Source organism: Mesoplodon densirostris, chromosome 16 (genome assembly GCF_025265405.1).
Source record: "Mesoplodon densirostris isolate mMesDen1 chromosome 16, mMesDen1 primary haplotype, whole genome shotgun sequence".
Classification (NCBI taxonomy): Eukaryota; Metazoa; Chordata; class Mammalia; order Artiodactyla; family Ziphiidae; genus Mesoplodon; species Mesoplodon densirostris.
This window is the reverse complement of record NC_082676.1, coordinates 21,708,626-21,727,366: the sequence shown is the minus strand read 5'-3', so window position 1 is coordinate 21,727,366 and position 18,741 is coordinate 21,708,626. Positions and strand designations below refer to the sequence as shown.

General features: G+C 47.2%; 1 protein-coding gene across 1 annotated transcript in view; it reads left to right on the top strand.

Moving 5' to 3' along the window:
• The first annotated feature begins 2,198 nt into the window (after positions 1 to 2,198).
• Positions 2,199 to 18,741, top strand: part of LBP (lipopolysaccharide binding protein) — a 28,734-nt gene continuing 12,191 nt past the window's right edge. Inside the window, exons 1-7 of the mRNA XM_060078397.1 lie at positions 2,199 to 2,322; positions 6,354 to 6,468; positions 7,626 to 7,754; positions 10,450 to 10,605; positions 11,214 to 11,277; positions 15,186 to 15,249; positions 17,538 to 17,629. Of these exons, the coding sequence (XP_059934380.1) occupies positions 2,199 to 2,322; positions 6,354 to 6,468; positions 7,626 to 7,754; positions 10,450 to 10,605; positions 11,214 to 11,277; positions 15,186 to 15,249; positions 17,538 to 17,629 (744 nt within the window). The remainder of the gene's footprint in view (positions 2,323 to 6,353; positions 6,469 to 7,625; positions 7,755 to 10,449; positions 10,606 to 11,213; positions 11,278 to 15,185; positions 15,250 to 17,537; positions 17,630 to 18,741) is intronic.

Genomic DNA, 18,741 nt, shown 5'->3' with positions numbered 1-18,741 from the left:
CAGACCTCTGCCAGAGGAAGAGTGACATCTGTGTCCCCATGAGGTCCCCACTCTCTAGAATGTCCTCCCTCATCTCCAAGCTGAAGGGCCCATGGGAGTCACCTGCTCTATCTCCCTCATTTTACAGAGGGAGACTTAGGCACAGGAGGACACAAGGCTTGCTGGGGGCCCCATGGCCAGGCAGAAGCCAGATCGGAACATTGGTTTCCCGGCTCCCAGCCCAGCGCCCCGCCCTACCTCCACAGGCAGAGTCCAGGGAGCAGATGCCCCCAGGCACACTGCTGCCAAGCTTTTGTCCTTGTTCTTTGCTGGCCTGGAATGGCTCTTCCAAAGGCCACATCCTCCTCATCCTTAGGGTCCCAGCTCAGCAAGTCACCTCAGAGAAGCCTTCTCTGACCATCGCTTTGGAATGGCATCCCACAGATCCGGGTTCAAACCCCTGTTGGGTGACTATGGCTTAATCACTTCATTCCTCTGAGCCTCAGTTTTTTCAGCTCAAAACGAGACTTCAGTACTCACCATAAAAGGCTGCTGCAGGGCCGAGAGGGGGGTGTGGCATAACCAGCATGGTGCCCCGCACATAGTGGGCGCTCAATAAATGCTGCTTCCCTGCCAGTTCCCACCAGAAGCGGGAAGGATCATAGGATTCACAGGGCTCAGCCCTGCCCTCAGGAGCACTCAGGCCTCTTGCAGGGGGATTGGGGGGTGGGACAAGGACCCCAAAAACCTCAGCCTGATGGACAGAAACAATAGGACACAGAGGAGCAGAGAGGCCCCAGTGTGGGCTTCCCTGCGCTCAGTGTGGGAGATTCTGATCCCAACCCCAAATCCAGTGCCTTTTATGACCCACTGGGAAGAAACCCTGTCACTCCTGCCACAGTCAGTGTATTGAGGCAGTCCAAAGACCCACCCAATTTCAAGGTGGAGACACAGAGACCCCACCTTTTGAATTTGTGGACATATTTTTAAAGTACCACAATTACAGAAAAGCAGAGAATGGTTAATGCTATGATGGAGAAAGTGCAAAGTTTTCTGGGATCTCAGAGGAGGACCTTCCTCTAATCCAGGGAAATATGGAGGTGATCTGGGAAGGCTTCCTGGAGGTGGGGGCAAAACAAAACTCACGAATATAGGGAGTCCTTGGGAGGGGAGAGATCCCTACAAATTAAGCACAATCCCTACTATAAATTTTGTTTCCCAAAATAAAATTTTATTTTCTTTACTTACTGCAAATACAATATATGCCAAGAAAATAAAAATGGAAATACCAGCAAACAAAAAGATTTTCAAAACACCCATAATCCTGCCCATCCAACCAGAAATGATCCCTCATAACTCCTTGCTAAGAATTTTCCAGATTGGCAAACGTGAGAATAGAACAAAGAAATAGAACCTCACCCTATGATGCCATTGGCAATGGGCCCCTCATAAGCATCTTTCTGAAGTATCAAGAAATACATTTATTTCTGCAGTCTCACTTTAAATGTATGATAGTATACCCAGTGCGCTTTTGTTGAACGTCTTAGGTTGGGTCCCACTCTGACCTTGCCGATGTCACACGGAGCAGCAAAGGGCATCCTACTGCTGTGACATATTTCCACACTGACTTAATTATGTACTTAGAGTAAAGTTCCAGCAGTAGAATTACTGGGTCACTGGGCATGCAGCTGTTTAAGGATTTGCCAAGTGGCCTTCCAGAAGATTTTACCACTAGCAAGGCTTGAGAAGCCTGTTTTCCCACAGGGGATGGGGAGCGGGGGTGTGGGGCGGAGATTTCTTTTTCACATAAACTGAGGTGAGTCTAGCTCAGCTGGCTTGGACTCCCAGCTCGGCCACCTGCCGGGTGTGTGAGCTTGAGCCGGTGACCTGGCCCCTCTGAGCCTCAGCTTCCTTGTCTACAAAACCGGGCCTTCCTGGAAATGAACGTGGGGTCTTTTTGTGGGAAGAGGGGACAGAGAGTGTCACCTGGGCCCAGGCCAACCCATCCTCTCACCCGGGGCGGCGACCACAGGCTTTGAAGTATGACCCATGACCCCAACAGTGTCGCAAGCAGGTTCCAGTCACTAGGCCTCCCCTTCCTGATTCCAGGAACCTGCCCCACTCAGGAGCTGCCCCAGGCCCCAGGCCTCAGTTACTTAAGGGAGCTGGGCCCAGCCTGAGGCTGCGACAGACCTGGCCCAGCCCTCTGGGAACCCAGGATGGGGACTTCGGCTGGGGCCCTGCCCTCCCTCCTGCTGGGAATGCTGCTCACATCCACCCCCGGGGCCCTGGGTGCCAACCCTGGCCTGGTCGCCAGGATCACCGACAAGGGCTTGGAGTATGGTAAGGAGCTGAGGCTGTTGGCTGGACTTGGCTGACCCGCTTGGCCCCAGGCTGCTCTGGGTACGGCAGGGGACACAGAGGGGACTCTCTCCCTTGGGATGGTGCAGCCTTCCCGGCCAGGCAAACCTGGCTCGGGTTCTGGCCTCGTCACCCAACCCCTGGGCCACTTGGGCACATTACTTGCCTTAGCTGGGTTCCCCACTAGGCACCAGAGATAAAGATTTGGGTGCGAGTAGTTGAGTTGGGAGATGATTCCAGGAAACACTGTAAGAGAGTAGTGATGTGAGATGAGAAAGGCAAGGTGGCCAGGAGAGGCGTATCATTAAACCAGCTACCGCCTCAGTGATGGGAACAGCTCCACTGGAAAATTTTTGCTCGAGTTTGAAAACATATGCCTTAAAACTAGATGTCAGGGACTTCCCTGGCGGTCCAGTGGTTAAGACTCTGCGCTTCCAGTGCAGGGGGCATGGGTTTGATCCCTGGTCGGGGAACTAAGATCCCACATGCTGTGCAGCACAGCCAAAAAATAAACAAAAAACAAAAATATATATATTAAAAAAAAAAAAAAACTAGGGACTTCCCTGGGGGAGCAGTGGTTAAGAATCTGCCTGCCAATGCAGGGACACGGGTTCGAGCCCTGGTCCAGGAAGATCCCACATGCTGTGGAGCAACTAAGCCTGTGTGCCACAACTACTGAGCCTGTGCTCTAGAGCTCGCGAGCCACAACTACCGAGCCCACACGCCACAACTACTGAAGCTCATGCGCCTAGAGCCCGTGCTCCGCAGCAAGAGAAGCCACCGTAATGAGAAGCCCGCCTACTGCAACGAAGAGTGGCCCCTGCTCGCAGCAACTAGAGAAAGCCCGCATGCAGCAACGAAGACCTAACACAGCCAATAAATTAATTAATTTAAAAAAATTGATGTCAGAATGGTGGTTACCACCCGGAAGGGGCATAGGGAGCCTGCAGGGGTGCTGGGAATGCCCTGCATCTTGCTCTGGGCGGTGGCTACATGGGTACATAAACATGTAAAAATTACCTGGCAATACCTTTAAGATTAGTGCCCTTTAGGTTATACCTCTACGGATGTTATACCTCAGTTTTAAAGAATGGGCAAAAGCAGGACTATATTTTATTTTTTATTGGAATATGGTTGATTTACAATATTGTGTTAGTTTCAGGTATACACCAAACTGATTCAGGCTTTTTTTTTTTTTCAGATTATATTCCATTATAGGTTATTACAAGATACTGAATATAGTTCCCCGTGCTATACAGTAAATCCTTGTTGCGTATCTATTTTATGTGCAGCAGTTTGTATCTGTTAATCCCATACTCCTAATTTGTCCCTCCCCCACACCTTTCATAACCATGCTGTTTTCTATGTCTGTGAGTTTGTTTCTGTTTTGTATATAGATTCATTTGTAGTATTTTTTTTTTAAAGATGCTAAAACAAAGTCTCAGGAATAAACTGTCCAAGGGGCAAGGGATCTAGGGTATTTATACCGCTCCCTTCAGCACTTGATGGAGGGCTGCTCCTCACATTTATGGAGGCTCAACTGCCTTATCTGTTCACTGGGGTAATAACATTCCCTCAGGTAGAGTTGGTGGGAGCCCAGATTGGCTGGGGACAGAGAGAGGGAAATCAAGGAAGGGGTCTTGGAGGAGGTGAGGTAGAAAAGATACGTTAACCAGGGACAAGAGATAGCATTTTGGCAGAGAGACCGGCTCATGCATTTGCTGGAGGGAGGACTGCAAAGTGGTATGAGGCAGAGTCGGGGAGACCCCGGGTCATCTGTGTACACACACCCTCCCTGAGGGCAGAATCCTGGGTCTCTCATACCTCAGATAAACAGAAGGTCCTACCGAATGCTGTTTATATTGAAACCCTAAATCAGGCAAAATTTGCCTTTTGCTCCTTTACATTTGCTCCTTTAAATGTAACCAGTCCTCCAGAGTTGGACATTTTGGTCCTTCCCATATTTTTTTTTTTTTTTTGCGGTACGCGGGCCTCTCAGTGTTGTGGCCTCTCCCGTTGTGGAGCACAGGCTCCGGACGCACAGGCTCAGCGGCCATGGTTCACGGGCCCAGCTGCTCCGCAGCATGTGGGATCCTCCTGGACCGGAGCACGAACCCATGTCCCCTGCATCGGCAGGCGGACTCTCAACCACTACGCCACCAGGGAAGCCCCTTTCCATATTTTTAATGACATAAACCCTGCATTTACTGAGTACCTGATGTGTCAGGCACCAAGCAAGGGTGCTTTTTAAAATAAATTTAATTAATTAATTAATTAATTAATTTTTTAACGTCTTTACTGGAGTATAGTTGCTTTACATTGCTGTATTAATTTCTGCTGTATAACAAAGAGAATCAGCTATACATATACATATATCCCCATATCTCCTCCCTCTTGCGTCTCCATCCCTCCCACCCTCCCTATCCCACCCCTCTAGGTGGTCACAAAGCACGAGCTGATCTCCCTGTGCTATGTGACTGCTTCCCACTCGCTAGCTATTTTACATTTGGTCGTGTATATATGTCACTGCTACTCTCGCACTTCGTCAGAGCTTCCCCTTCGCCCCCTGTGTCCTCAAGTCCGTTCTCTGTGTCTGTGTCTTTATTCCTGCCCTGCAACTAGGTTCATCAGCACCATTTTTTAGATTCCACATATGTGTGTTATTTGTTTTTCTCTTTCTGACTTACTTCACTCTGTATGACAGACTCTAGGTCCATCCACCTCACTACAAATAACTCAATTTCTTTTCTTTTTATGGCTGAGTAATATTTCAGTGTATATATGTGCCACATCTTTATCCATTCATCTGTCAATGGACATTTAGGTTGCTTCCATGTCCTGGCTATTGTAAATAGAGTTACAATGAACATTGTGGTACATGACTTTTTGAATTATGGTTTTCTCAGGGTATATGCCCAGCAGTGGGATTGCTGGGTCATATGATAGTTCTATTTTGAGTTTTATAAGGAACCTCCATACTGTTCTCTATAGTGGCTGTATCAATTTACATTCCCACCAACAGTGCAAGAGGGTTCCCTTTTCTCCACACTCTCCAACATTTATTGTTTGTAGATTTTTTGTTTGTTTGTTTGTTTGTTTGTAGATTTTTTCATGATGGCCATTCTGACTGGTGTGAGGTGATACCTCATTGTAGTTTTGATTTGCATGTTGAGCATCCTTTCATGTGTTTGTTGGCAATCTGTATATCTTCTTTGGAGAAATATCTGTTTAGGTCTTCTGCCCATTTTTGGACTGGGTTGTTTGTCTTTTTGATATTGAGCTGCATGAGCTGCTTGTATATTTCAGAGATTAATTCTTTATCAGTTGCTTCATTTGCAAATATTTTCTCCCATTCTGAGGGTTGTCTTTTGATCTTGTTTATGGTTTCCTTTGCTGTGCAAAAGCTTTTAAGTTTCATTAGGTCCCATTTGTTTTTTTTTTTTGTTTTTATTTCCATTTCTCTAGGAGGTAGGTCAAAAAGGGTAAGCAAGGGTGATTTTTATCCTGTCAGCCCCTTTTTGCTTTGCAATGATCTTTTTTAACCCTCATGCCACCCCAGTGAGGAAAGTATTATTATCATTGCTATTTAACCGACAGAGAACACCAAGGTTGAAAACTTGCTCAAGGTCACCCACCTAGAAACATGCCAACACCAGAATCCTAGCCCTAAAATCCTTACAGTCTCTTCTACACAGGCTAGATGCCATGAAGGACAGGAAAGAGGGCCACCCTCCAAGCACACAGAACTCCTCCCTCTCGGAGCTGCTGACAAAGACATTGTGTCTTCATCCATAACATGGGCATGAACATAACTACCCCACCAGAAATGCAGTGATGCTCCTGTGTGTTTCTCTTGCTACTTGGTGCTCTAGAGGGGCTCAATAACCTGCAACTGCAATTAATGCTAATCAGGAAGTCGACCTCTTTCCCCAGGGCAGGTGGGAGCCACTGAAGGGTTTAGAGGGAGGGAGGCAGGCTGACTAGGCGGACTCCCAGCTTTTTCCCATCCACAGTGGCCCAAGAGGAGCTGGTGACTCTGCAGAGTAAACTGTATGATGTCACACTGCCCGACTTCAGTGGGGACGCCAAGATCAAATACCTCGGCAATGTGCACTATGAATTCCACAGGTGGGGCTCTGAGGTGACTGGGCAGGGGCCGGGGGGTCTGGAGAGGAAGGGAGGGAGAGCCCCAGGACTGATTCGGGATGTCTCTGGGGCAGACGGTGGGATGGTTCCTCACAGAATTCAGAGGGAAGTTCTGGGAGGAACTTGGGCCCCTTCATTCATTCATACAACAAATATTAATGAAGACCCACTAGCTGTGTGACCTGAGCCTCAGCTTCCTTATCTGTAAAATGGGGATAACTTGCTGCCTCTTTGGAGTGATTATCCAGGCTCTGGCCTGGCCACTGGTTGTAGCCTGGAAGGGAAGCTAGACCTTAAACATTGTTTTAAATAAACCTTAAATTTTAGATGTAGTAGCCCTCTTAGCCCTGAGGTTGGCACATCTGGAGGAGTCAGCTAAAGTTTCCTGGACGCGATGGCATTTGAGCTGAGTCTTCAAAGGATATTTAGACCTGAACAGCTGATGCTTTTTTTAAAAAAGGCATCAAACACTTTTTGAAGGATTGATAATGGAATGGGGGCAATTGAGCCCACAGCTCATCACACACCTCTCTGCTCACCACTGATGGCTTCAGTCAGTCCTTTTTTTATTCAGTCCATCAGTAAACATCTATTGGGCACCTACTGTGTACCGGGCAAAGAAGATGGAACTTGACCATTCTCTTCCCAATGATGGCTCCATAATACACGTCATCTTGGTTTGCTTCTCCCAGCCCTTTTGTGTCTCTTCTTGAAGCTGCCTTCGGCCTTCTCTGAATCTGATTCCCCCACCTGGAGGTGTGGAGGAAAGGGATGATGGGGTGCATCTATGCACCCTACTCAGGATCCCAGCCAGGGACACATGAGCTCTGATCCTGACTGTGCAGCTTTGGGCAAATGCATCCCTTCTGAGAGGTTCTATGTCCCCCTCTGTAAAAAGGGAACCTGAACAGTGCTGAACCCCTCTGTGAGACAAACTGACATAATGCATATAAAGTACTTGGCATGGCTGCCTGGTCAGCACAGGGCACACAGCAGGTAAGTGTGGGGAGCCAGAAGCCTGTCTGATGCAGGCTCAGCTGGCCTAGTCCCTGTAGGATGGGGACGAGAGCAAGACCCCTGCTGAGGCTGGACCTGCCTCTGCCTCTGGGCTGATGCCGCTTCTGTGGGTCTCTCTCCAGCCTGGACATCCACAGCTGTGAGCTGCTCGGTGCTGCTCTGAAGCCCCTCCCCAGCCATGGCCTGAATTTCTCCATCTCCGACTCCTTCATCAGAGTCAAGGGCAAGTGGAAGGTGCGCAAGCGGATACTGTAAGTTGACTCTGCTTCCAGGCCCTTGGAACCTTGGCTTTGGCTTTCATTCCACGCTTCTTGGGTCCAAGGTGTTCCTAGCTTCCCCCATAGCAGACCTCAAGGCAAGTACTTCATCTGGGGAGCGACCTAAGGAAACATAGAGGGGGTGTGCAGAAGTGAGGTGGGGAAGGAGGTCAGCTTGGCAGCTACTAGAGCTCAACCCTCCCGGGGACCCCTGGGGACAGTGTAGGCAGAGCACACTTCTGAGGTACCCCAACCTCCTGTTTGCCATTGGTCAAGGGTAGCTCTCAGGGGCACGACCTCTCCAGCACTTTGAACTGTTCTCTGACCTCTGAGGTCCTTGGATGGAAGGTGGGTTAGTCTCCTTGGGCTGCCATAATGAAACATCACACACTAGGGGGTTCAACCAACAGAAATCTATTTTCTCACACTTTTGGAGGCTGAAAGTCCAAGATCAAGATGTGGGCAGGTTTAGTTTCTTCTGAGACTTCTTTCCTGGGTTTGCAGATGCCTGCTCTGTTGCCATGTCCGCTCATGGTCATCCCTCCATGAGCCTGCATCCCCGGTGCTTCTCTGTGTGTCCAAATCTCCTCTTCTTAGAATGACAGATTGGACTCTAGCCCACCCTAATGGTCTCATTTTAACTGAATCACTGTCTCAAATACAGTCACATTCTGGTTACTGAGGGGCCTTCAACATTTGAATGTCGGGGGGACACAGTTCAGCCCATAACAGGAGGGCAACTATGGGTGACCTGGCCATATAGACACTGGAGACCTGCCCTGTCCTACACAGTAGCCTGTGGCCACATGTCCTTACTGAATACATGAAAAGTGGCTGGAACAAATGGGGATCTGTTGTAAGTGTGAAACACCATATTTGAAGATTCAGCACATAAAAGAACATAAGAAATCTCATTAATAATTTTTACATTGATCACATGTTGAAATGATAATCATATACTATTAAAATGATTCTCACCTTTTTCCTTTTGCTTTTTCTAATGTGGCTACTAGAAAATTTTAAATTACCCATGTAGTTCACATTATATTTCTGTTGGACAACACTGCTTTAGAAAGATGCTCAGTATATAGGTCACCTATATTTGCATATTTCTTCAATTTCCATGACAGGAATGAAGCCATACTCTTCAAGATCTCTTATATGAGCATATGAATATCTACCTCATTTTTTAAAACTTTTTTTTAAGATTTTTTTTTTGGATGTGGACGATTTTTAAAGTCTTTATTGAATTTGTTACAATACTGCTTCTGTTTTATGTTTTAGTTTTTTGGCCACGAGGCATGTGGGATCTTAGCTCCCCGACCAGGGATCAAACCAGCACCCCCTGCATTGGAAGGGGAAGTCTTAACCACTGGACCTTCAGGGAAGTCCCTGTAATATTTTTATTGAGGTGAAATTCACATAACATGAAACTAACCATTTTAAAGTATACAATTCAGTGGCATCTAGTGCATTCACAATGTTGTGCAACCACCAGCTCTACCTAGTCCCACAATATTTCCATCAACCCAAAAGATGCTCCATACTTATTAAGCACTAACTCCCCATTTCCCCCTCCCCCAGTCCTGGGCCACCACCAACCCGCCTCTGTCTCTATGGATTTGCCAATCCGGGACATATAAATGAAATCGTATAGTATGTGACATTTTGTTTCTGACTTTTGTCATGTAACATAATATTTTTGAGGTTTATCCACACTATAGCATGCATCAGTGCTTTGTTCTTTTGTATGGATGGGTAATATTTCACTGTGTAACTAGACCACATTTGGCTTCATTCTTTTTAAAGGCTGCATAGCATAGATGCCCACAATTTATTGAACCTATCCCAACTAGTTGACATTTAAGGTTGCTTCCTCATTTCTTGCTATTACCCATGGTGCTTCAGTGAGCTGCCCCACACATATATCTTGACTGGACGAACCACAGAGTAAAGACTTAGAAGTAAAATTACTGGGCCAAAGATTTGTGGTTAAAATCAGGATAGATTCCACCAGCTTGTGTTCTAGATGTGCTTTCCCAACCAGTGTTTTGTTTTCCATATCTTCACAAGCACTGGGTATAAAAACTTCTAAACTTTTTATCAACCTGTTAGGTGAAAACTGGCATCATTGTTATTTTCATTTTTAGTAACTTCTCATGTGCTTATTTGCAATTGAACTTCCTTTTCATATCTTTGATCCCTTTTCTTTCCTTTTGTCCTTTCTTTATTTCCTTGTATAGGCTTATTCTTTGTGTATTAAGGAAATTAACTCATATATTAGCTCACATGTTACGGAAATTAGCTCTTTGCCTAGATCAAGATGCAATTTTTTTTTTTTACTTTGCGTATGGCATTTTTTTGTTGCTGTTCACTAAAGTTTTAATTTTCAGTGCTGGCAAGTTTATCCACCATTTCCTTCATGGCTGCTGAGACTTGGATCTAACCTAGAAAGGCTTTTGCCCATCCCTGACCATAAGTAAATGAACCCAAGCTTTCTTCTTGAACTTTTATGGTCTTATCTGTAATAAATCTTTGCTTTGTAATAAGTATTTGTAATAATTTTTTAAATTAAATTTTTACTGCAGCTTCACTTATTTGGGGGTAAGAATTGAGATTTATATTTTCCCCCCAAATGGTGGCTGACCCTAGTCTAGGAATCAATTACTACTTCTCTTATCTCCTCTAGGAAACTAGACGGCTCCTTTGATGTGACAGTCAAGGGCATCACCATTTCAGTCAATCTTCTCTTGGGCAGCGAGCCCTCTGGGAGACCCAAGGTCACTGTTTCTAGCTGCAGCAGCCACATCCGTGATGTGGAGGTGCACATGTCGGGAGATTTGGGGTAGGTCACCATCGGGACACTGACGAGCTTGACCCCTGGCTGCAGCTAGAGGCACATCCAGCCCAAGACCTGGTCACTGATAAGCATGAGGGTCCAGGCGTAATGCATGGGTATATCACGTGCACTTGGAGGTAATTCTTTGGGGAACCTGCTGAAATTAACAGAAGCAGATTTAAGCTCGGAGTACCAGTGTGCCATTTCCACCAAAAGACAAACTTCACCACCAACAGGCAAGTGCAATTTGGTTACTGAAGAAACACAAAGGCTTTTGGCCAAAGGAGAGTTTGTGGAAAATATATAAACCCTTGAGCAAGTCTCTTCAAGTCTCAGTTTTGTTGATTAGAAAAACATGGATTCTCCAGCCCCTCCCCCAAATCTACTGACTTGGGGGCACAGCAGGGGGCTGGGATGCCAGATGCGCTGAATCAGTGAGTGTGCTGGGAACTGGGACTCCGCATATTCATCCCATCCAGGATTCTGGGACACAGCAGGGGACCAGAATGGGGTGGGGAGGGCTCCCTTGGGGACTGGCCTGGCTCTCCCTACTCTCCCACTGTCCCTGCATTCAGTGGCACACAGCTGATCATCCACTGTGCTTCTCTCCCCAGGTGGCTGCTGAATCTCTTCCAACATCAGATCGAGTCCAAGTTCCGAAGAGTATTGGAGAACAAGGTAAGAATGTCCAAGTGGCTGGCGCTGCTGAGCCGCTCAAGGGGCTGGGCCCAAGTCCTTAATGGGCTCTGGCCTTGAACAGCCCGAGGGGCTGGCCCAGGCACACTTGGGCTCAAGGCCCAGAGAGGACAAATCAAGGTCATGAAGCTGGTGTGCGGCAAAGCTGGGGACAAAACGTAGGTCTCTGGACTCCGAGTCTATCCAGTGAGACAGAAAATGGTTAGATGCTTGGCCAAGGGTAAAACAGTAGGGGCCAAATGGAGACGCCTGCTTGGCCTTGCTCGCTGCCCGCCCTGGCCCTGCAAGCCACAAACGCAAAAAAGAAAATCAACACTTAGGTGGCTGCAGAGACCAAGCAGGAAACTCTGGGAGTGTGTGGACCAGGTGGGAGTTCTGGTTCCTGCCTGGGCGATGAGCACCTGCTTTGTACGCGGAAGCAGTAACAGACTGTCAGTTCTTCCCATTAAAAAATTATGTGAAATCTCCAAATTTTGGAATCTCTGGCTCAAAGAAAGAGGTTTCATGTTAACTTTCAGTTCTTGCACTCACTCACTTCACCCCAAAATCTCATTTCTGGGGTATCATATACCTGGATCTGTGTCTGTAGCAATGACTGTGCTTGGGAAGGAGAAAGTAACAAAGGAGGAAGAAACAGGCGCACACACCGCTCTTGGTACAACATCTGGTTTGGCTTTGAGTGCCTCCTGGTGGTTGAAGAGAGAATAGCATGCAGACCCCACAGATTGGATGTAGCAAGCTGCCTTCTGTTCCTTGTCTTATCCTGGTGTCCTGGGGTCTAGGTGAGCTTGGGAAATATGTCAGCCTCCTTCTCAAGCACCCCATTGCCATGTTGCCATGCCTTTCTGAGTGGGACATAATATTCTTCAGTGGTTTGGATTTATACTCCCCTGTTGATGATGGAGATAATAATGGTTAATAATAATAATATATAAAAATAGTACCATATTACAATTAATAATAATATAATAATTATCAGGGTAATAAGTTACCCTGATAAGTATTATTTTGATAAATTAATATAATTAATGTTATACAGAATGTGTCACTCTATGTAACTATTCTTATTTATAATAATAATGGTGGCTATTTGTTGAGCCTGTGGTTTGGCTAAGAGTAATGTACTAATCACTTCACATAGGCAATGCCACTGGATCTTAACCACAGCCTCTGAAGGAGATACCGTTTCCCACGTTTGAGGGAGAAGCTCTGAGCGTGGAGTAACTTGTTCAGTGGTCACCTTGTTGACAAGAGGCTAGGTCAGGATCTGAATTTCCTGGAGCTTGGAGCAGCTTGTACCAAAGGCCTTGTGGGGGCTGGTGTCTCAGGAAAGACGGAGATCTCTCTCCCCTGATCCCTGATCTTTTTTTCTTAAATTTGTTTATTTACTTATTTTGGCTGCGTTGGGTCTTTGTTGCTGTGCGTGGGCTTTCTCTAGTTGCAGTGAGCGGGGGCTACTCTTCGTTGTGGTGCGCGGGCTTCTCGTCGCAGTGGTTTCACTTGTTGCAGAGCACAGGCTCTAGGAGCACGGGCTTCAGCAGTTGTGGCACGTGGGCTCACTAGTTGTGGCTCGTGGGCTCTAGAGCGCAGGCTCGGTAGTTGTGGCGCACGGGCTTAGTTGCTCAGCCTCATGTGAGATCTTCCCGGACCAGGGCTCAAACCCGTGTCCCCTGCATCAGGAGGCGGATTCTTAACCACTGCGCCACCAGGGAAGTCCTGACCCCTGATCTTTATAGGGCTTCAGAAATCTCCTTCTCCCAGGGCAACTAAGAGCCTGGTGCAGGACCGTTCGGCTTACCCATTCAGGGAGGGATGAGGTATCTGACTAGCAGGGCTAAGAATAATGAGTCCTTGCTGAGCTTACTCTCTGGGCCATACACACTCATAAGCTTATAACCTCACCCTACCCCCACCAAACACCCTGGAAAGCACTGGGCCTTGTCATTGTATCCTGAGGTGAGGACCCCAAAGCAGAGAGAGATTCTGCAAAGGTCACAGAGCCAGTGGAGACTTAGCAGGATTTTTTTTTTTTTTATTAGTTTCTGCTCTACAACAAAGTGAATCAGTCATACATATACATCTGCTCCCACATCCCCCCCCCCTGCATCTCCCTCCCTCCCACCCTCCCCATCACACCCCTCCAGGCGGTCACAAAGCACCGAGCCGATCTCCCCTTAGCAGGATTTGAACCCAGGTTTTCAGACTTCCCTACTACACCCTTAACCACTGCCCCAACCTGCCTCTCTGGGAGACCTTACTGCACGTCTGGGGCCGAAGCACCTGAAGGCCTCCCTTCCCCCATTGGGTGAGGTCGACAGAGTTTCCTGGCTCCTTTGAAACTAACCATGAAGGTTCCTCACCACCTCTTTCCTTTATTTCTGGCAGCTCCCCACTACCAAACTCTTCTCCCAGAAACTAGGCCAGCTGCAAAGGGAGGTGAAGATTTCACCCCTTGTCTGCCCAACCCCCAGCCTGTCCTTCCCACAACCCTGTGCCTGGTTTATGCCTGCTCACCCTTTAGCTTGCCCTTAAAAGGCCACCTCTTCAAGGGAGCCGTCGGTGACTCCCTCACTAGGCCAGGGCCCCATCCATGCTCTTGGACCCCCTGCCCATGTGCTCCTCCCTCCACTGTATCTGTGCATCCGTTTGCACCACAGGTGATAGCTGGTTAATCAAAAAAGCTGTTTAAAGTGAGGACTCACTCATACACACCTGAACAAAGAAAATATTTACATATGAATCCAAATGTTTTAAGATACAGTAAATGTAAATTCAGTTGACCGAGGCCCAGAACTGTCCTTTGTAAACAGTCTCTTGATTGGCATTGCACTGTCTTTCTTTCATTCAACATGGATCTGCTACAAATTCCAGCTCAGATTTCTTTAACCACAATGAGAAACTGAAGACATTTGCAAAGCAATCCCAGTGCAGAATCCTTCTAAATTCTTATGATTGTCTTCCTTGTAAGCTTTTCTGGTCCACACCAATTTACCAGCATTTTCTTTAAGCAACTCACCTTTCCAAAACACTTGCCATAGGTTTTTGGGAATTCCCTGGTGGTCCAGTGGTTAGAACTCCGCGCTTTCACTGCCGAAGGTGTAGATTTGATCCCTGGTCAGGGCACTAAGATTCCTCAAGCCCTGAGGGCATGGCCAAAGGAAAAAAAAAAAAAAGAAGGAAAGAAAACGTAAGTTTTCATAGAAACAACTCTTGTCTCAGTCATATTTCATGGGTTTACATAAGAAATAATTTGAGTGATTGCAATAGCAAGGAAAGCAAACAGGTTAGAGAACACACATTTCCTTTTCTTGAGACGCACGCAGTTCAACTGGGGCAAAAAATTCTGAGTGCTTAGTGTGTGTGGTAGTCTGCTGGATGGGAGGGTTCAGTCTTCCATGGGCAGCAGGGGACATGGGGACTATTGATCAATCCAGCTAACCTGTTAAGTGATGACATTTAAGAAGTATCTGCATTAAGTATACACTTATTTGTGTGGCTATTGCTACTTATTGTCTGGTTCTGCTATTTCCACTCTAGACCCTGGGAGACCAGGGCATCCCAAAGGGAAAGGTCCTTCATGATGGAGTTTCAGGCAGCGCCTCTAGCCATGTCCCCTCATCCACTGCGTAGGTGACTACCTAGCTCCGATTTCCAGTCCTGGGATGGACTTTGACAGGTCCAGCTGGACCCTATTGGGGTCTACATGGGGGCTGACATGTTTTTGATCATTTCTACTTTCTCAGTACCTGGCACATCATAAGTACTTATACATTTTTGTAGAATCAATGACCAATTAGCAAATAAGTGAAATAATGGAACTAAAGCAATTAGCACAGGGCCAGACCAAAGCCAGGGAACTCACTCAGGCTTTCTCTTCTTATATTTTTCAGATTTGCAAAATAATCCAGGACTCGGTGACCTCTGACCTACAGCCTTATCTCCAAACTCTGCCAGGTAGGACACCCCACCCATACCTGGGATACTTGATTTTTACTAATTTTTATAAGTGCATACATGTACCTTATAAAACCTTACATGGAAGAGAAGTGTTGAAAGTTAAAATTAAAATCCCCTTTTCTCCCCAAATTTTCTTCCAAGAGGTAACCTATTTCCTTTGAATGTACAAATATAAATATACACATACATAAGCATATAACTATACATTCACATATATATTCCTTTTGTTCATGAATATATGTGAATATGCATAATTATGAATATATATATTAGTCTATAATAATACCTTGTTCTTTTGTAACTTGTATACTTTGGAGATCTTTTTACATCAGCACATATAAATTGATCTCATTTTTAAAAACTTTTGTGTAGAAGTTAATACAGAGAGAAAAGTGCTCAAATCATAAGTGAAGAGTTTTTAGAAACTTTTCACGAACTGATCACATGCACGTACCAGCTTACAGATCAATATACAGTACACGACTGGCCTTTCAGAGTCCTCTCGTGTCTCCTTCTGACACTACCCACCCCTCAGGGTGACCACTAACCCAGCTTCTGCTAGCAAAGGTTAGTTTTGCACTTTGTACATCAATGGAACCATTGATGTACAAAGTCTTGTATCAAGAGCTGGAGACTTTCTCTATTCAACTTTTTTTTTTAAAGGATACACATTTTATTTATTTATTTATTTAAATTTATTTTATTTATTTATTTTTGGCTGCGTTGGATCTTTGTTGCTGCGCATGGGCTTTCTCTAGTTGCAGTGAGCAGGGGCTACTCTTCGTTGCGGTGCACGGGCTTCTCATTGCGGTGGCTCCTCTTGTTGCAGAGCACAGGCTCTAGGCCTGTTGGTTTCAGTAGTTGTGGCACGCAGGCTCAGCAGTTGTGCCGCACGGGCTTAATTACTCCGCGACATGTGGGATCTTCTCAGACCAGGGATCGAACCCATGTCCTCTGCACTGGCAGGCAGATTCTTAACCACTGTGACACCAGGGGAGCCCTATTCACCTTTAAAATATGAGGTCAATCCATATTGTTGCATATCGTGAGTTCATTCTCCTGCTGTGTAATCCACCGTGTCCATGTCTCTCCATTGATTTATCTATTGTACTATTGAAGCCCATTTGGGTAGTTTCAGTTTTAGACCATCGTGGGTAGGTGCTGTGAACATTCTAGCTCCTGTGGATGCACGTCTTTGGGTATATACCCAGGAGAGAAATTACAGGCTCTTGTGGTGCGCACAGGTTCAGCCTTACCAGATCCTGCCAAACAGTTTTCCAAAGTGGTTTTAATAGACTTTTTTTTTTTTTTTTTGGCCACACCACGTGGCTTGCAGGATCTTAGTTCCCTGACCAGGGATTGAACCTGTGCCCCCTGCAGTGTAAGCACGGAGTCCTAAGTACTGGACCACAGGGGAATTCATTTTAATAGCCGCACAGTGTTCTATCTTAACGGATGTCTCCATTTATTTAATGAGTCCCCAGCTGCTGGATAGGTAGGTTTGTTGCCATCCTTTGCTATTGCCAACAGTGGGGCAGGGAGCGCCTCACACCACCTCTTCCCCTTCAAATGTAGCAAGTGGAGGCCCCGGATCTCGGCTACACACATAAAGTTGGTAGAAACAGGCCCTGGCAAATTGTTGAGGTGTTCTCTCATGCCTTGGCCCCCAGGTCCTCCACACTCACCTGTTGACATTCCCCTTCAGCAGAGACCCAGGCAGGCACAGACACCCAAGTGCTTGGGACAGAAAACTCCAGTCCCTCCAGGGCCTTGGAGGGGAGTCTCTGGGCCCTTTGGACATGGCCCAGCCTTCCTGGTTATTTGGTTCGTACTGGTAGGAGACTGGTTTCCCGGAAGATCAAGGTCTCGGTTGTAAACTTGGGGAGCAATAGCTTCGGCTGGAGAGTTTTTCCTATTGTGTAGCTTCCTAGGTGTGGAAGGGCTGCCAGACCTGAGTTCCTCCTGCCCTCAGGGTATGTGTGTGTGTGTGTCTATGTGTCTGTGTGTGTGTGTGTGACTGTGTGTCTGAGTATGTGAGACTCTGGGAACTGCTCAGGCTCTGGGCTAAGCATACCAGCCCCCTTGTGGCTAAATCACCAGTGGAACCGAAGAACCCATGTCATCTCTTTCTTGGCAAAGGCGTTCTTTGCCCCCAGCACTGGGCTGGGTGGAGGGTCTTAAGGTGGAGGGGCAGGGGACTCTGAAGAAAGTCACAGAGAGTGTGGGTCAGCCAGAGCCCTCACCCCTTCTCCCCCGCCTGCCTCCTAATTCTGCCCTTCCTTCAGTCACCATGGAGTTGGACATTTTCGCTGGGCTTGATTACAGCTTAATGGAGGCCCCTCAGGCAACAGTGGAAATACTGGACGTGATGCTTAAGGTAAAAGGGTCAGGGGCAGGGGCTTGGGCGGGTCCAGGCCAGGTGTGGCATCACCTCAGGGTCAGCCCTTCCTGGGGCCTCTTGTTCTCCTGGCTTCAGATCTGTCCTCATCTCCCCGTGGTTCCCACTGTGTCAAGGGCGGGGCGATATGGATTGCTGCGGGGTGTTCCCAGAGCCAGGATCCTCCCACGGTGTCTTTTTTTTTTTTTTTTAAGCTTTTTTTTTTTTTTTTTTTTTTTTTTTTCTTTTTTGCGGTATGCGGGCCTCTCACTGTTGTGGCCTCTCCCGTCGCGGAGCACAGGCTCCGGATGCGCAGGCCCAGCGGCCATGGCTCACGGGCCCAGCCGCTCCGCGGCATATGGGATCCTCCCAGACCGGGGCACGAACCCGTATCCCCTGCATCGGCAGGCGGACTCTTAACCACTGCGCCACCAGGGAGGCCCTAAGCTTTTTTTTTTGGCTGTGCCAGTAGCTGTGGCGCACGGGCTTAGTTGCTCTGTGACGTGTGGGATCTTCCCGGACCAGGGCTCGAACCTGTGTCCCCTGCATTGGCAGGCGGATTCTTAACCACTGCGCCACAAAGGAAGCCCCTCGCAGGCTGTCTTACATCACTTAGGCCTTGAAACTTCCCTTGCCCCTTCCTCCCCTCTTTCACCATTCCCACCAAGCAGGTGAGGTCAATCAGAGCTGGCCCTCAGTGGTGTGGAGGAGCCGGCCAGGAGGTCCTATAGGTTAACAGACCAAAGCTTCTGCGGATCATTTCATTAAGGGATTCTGGATACACACTTTGATCCAAAGGAAAACATCCTTTTTATTTTTTAATTTTTATTGGATTATCGTTGATTTACAATGTTGTGTTAGTTTCAGGTGTACAGCAAAGTGTATCAGTTATACATATACATATATCCTCTTTTTTTTATGTTGGGGGTAGGAGTTTTATTAATTAATTAATTTTTGCTGTGTTGGGTCTTCATTTCTGTGCGAGGGCTTTCTCTAGTTGTGGCAAATGGGGGCCACTCTTCATCGCGGTGCGCGGGCCTCTCACTATCGCGGCCTCTCTTGTTGCGGAGCACAGGCTCCAGACGCGCAGGCTCAGTAGTTGTGGCTCATGG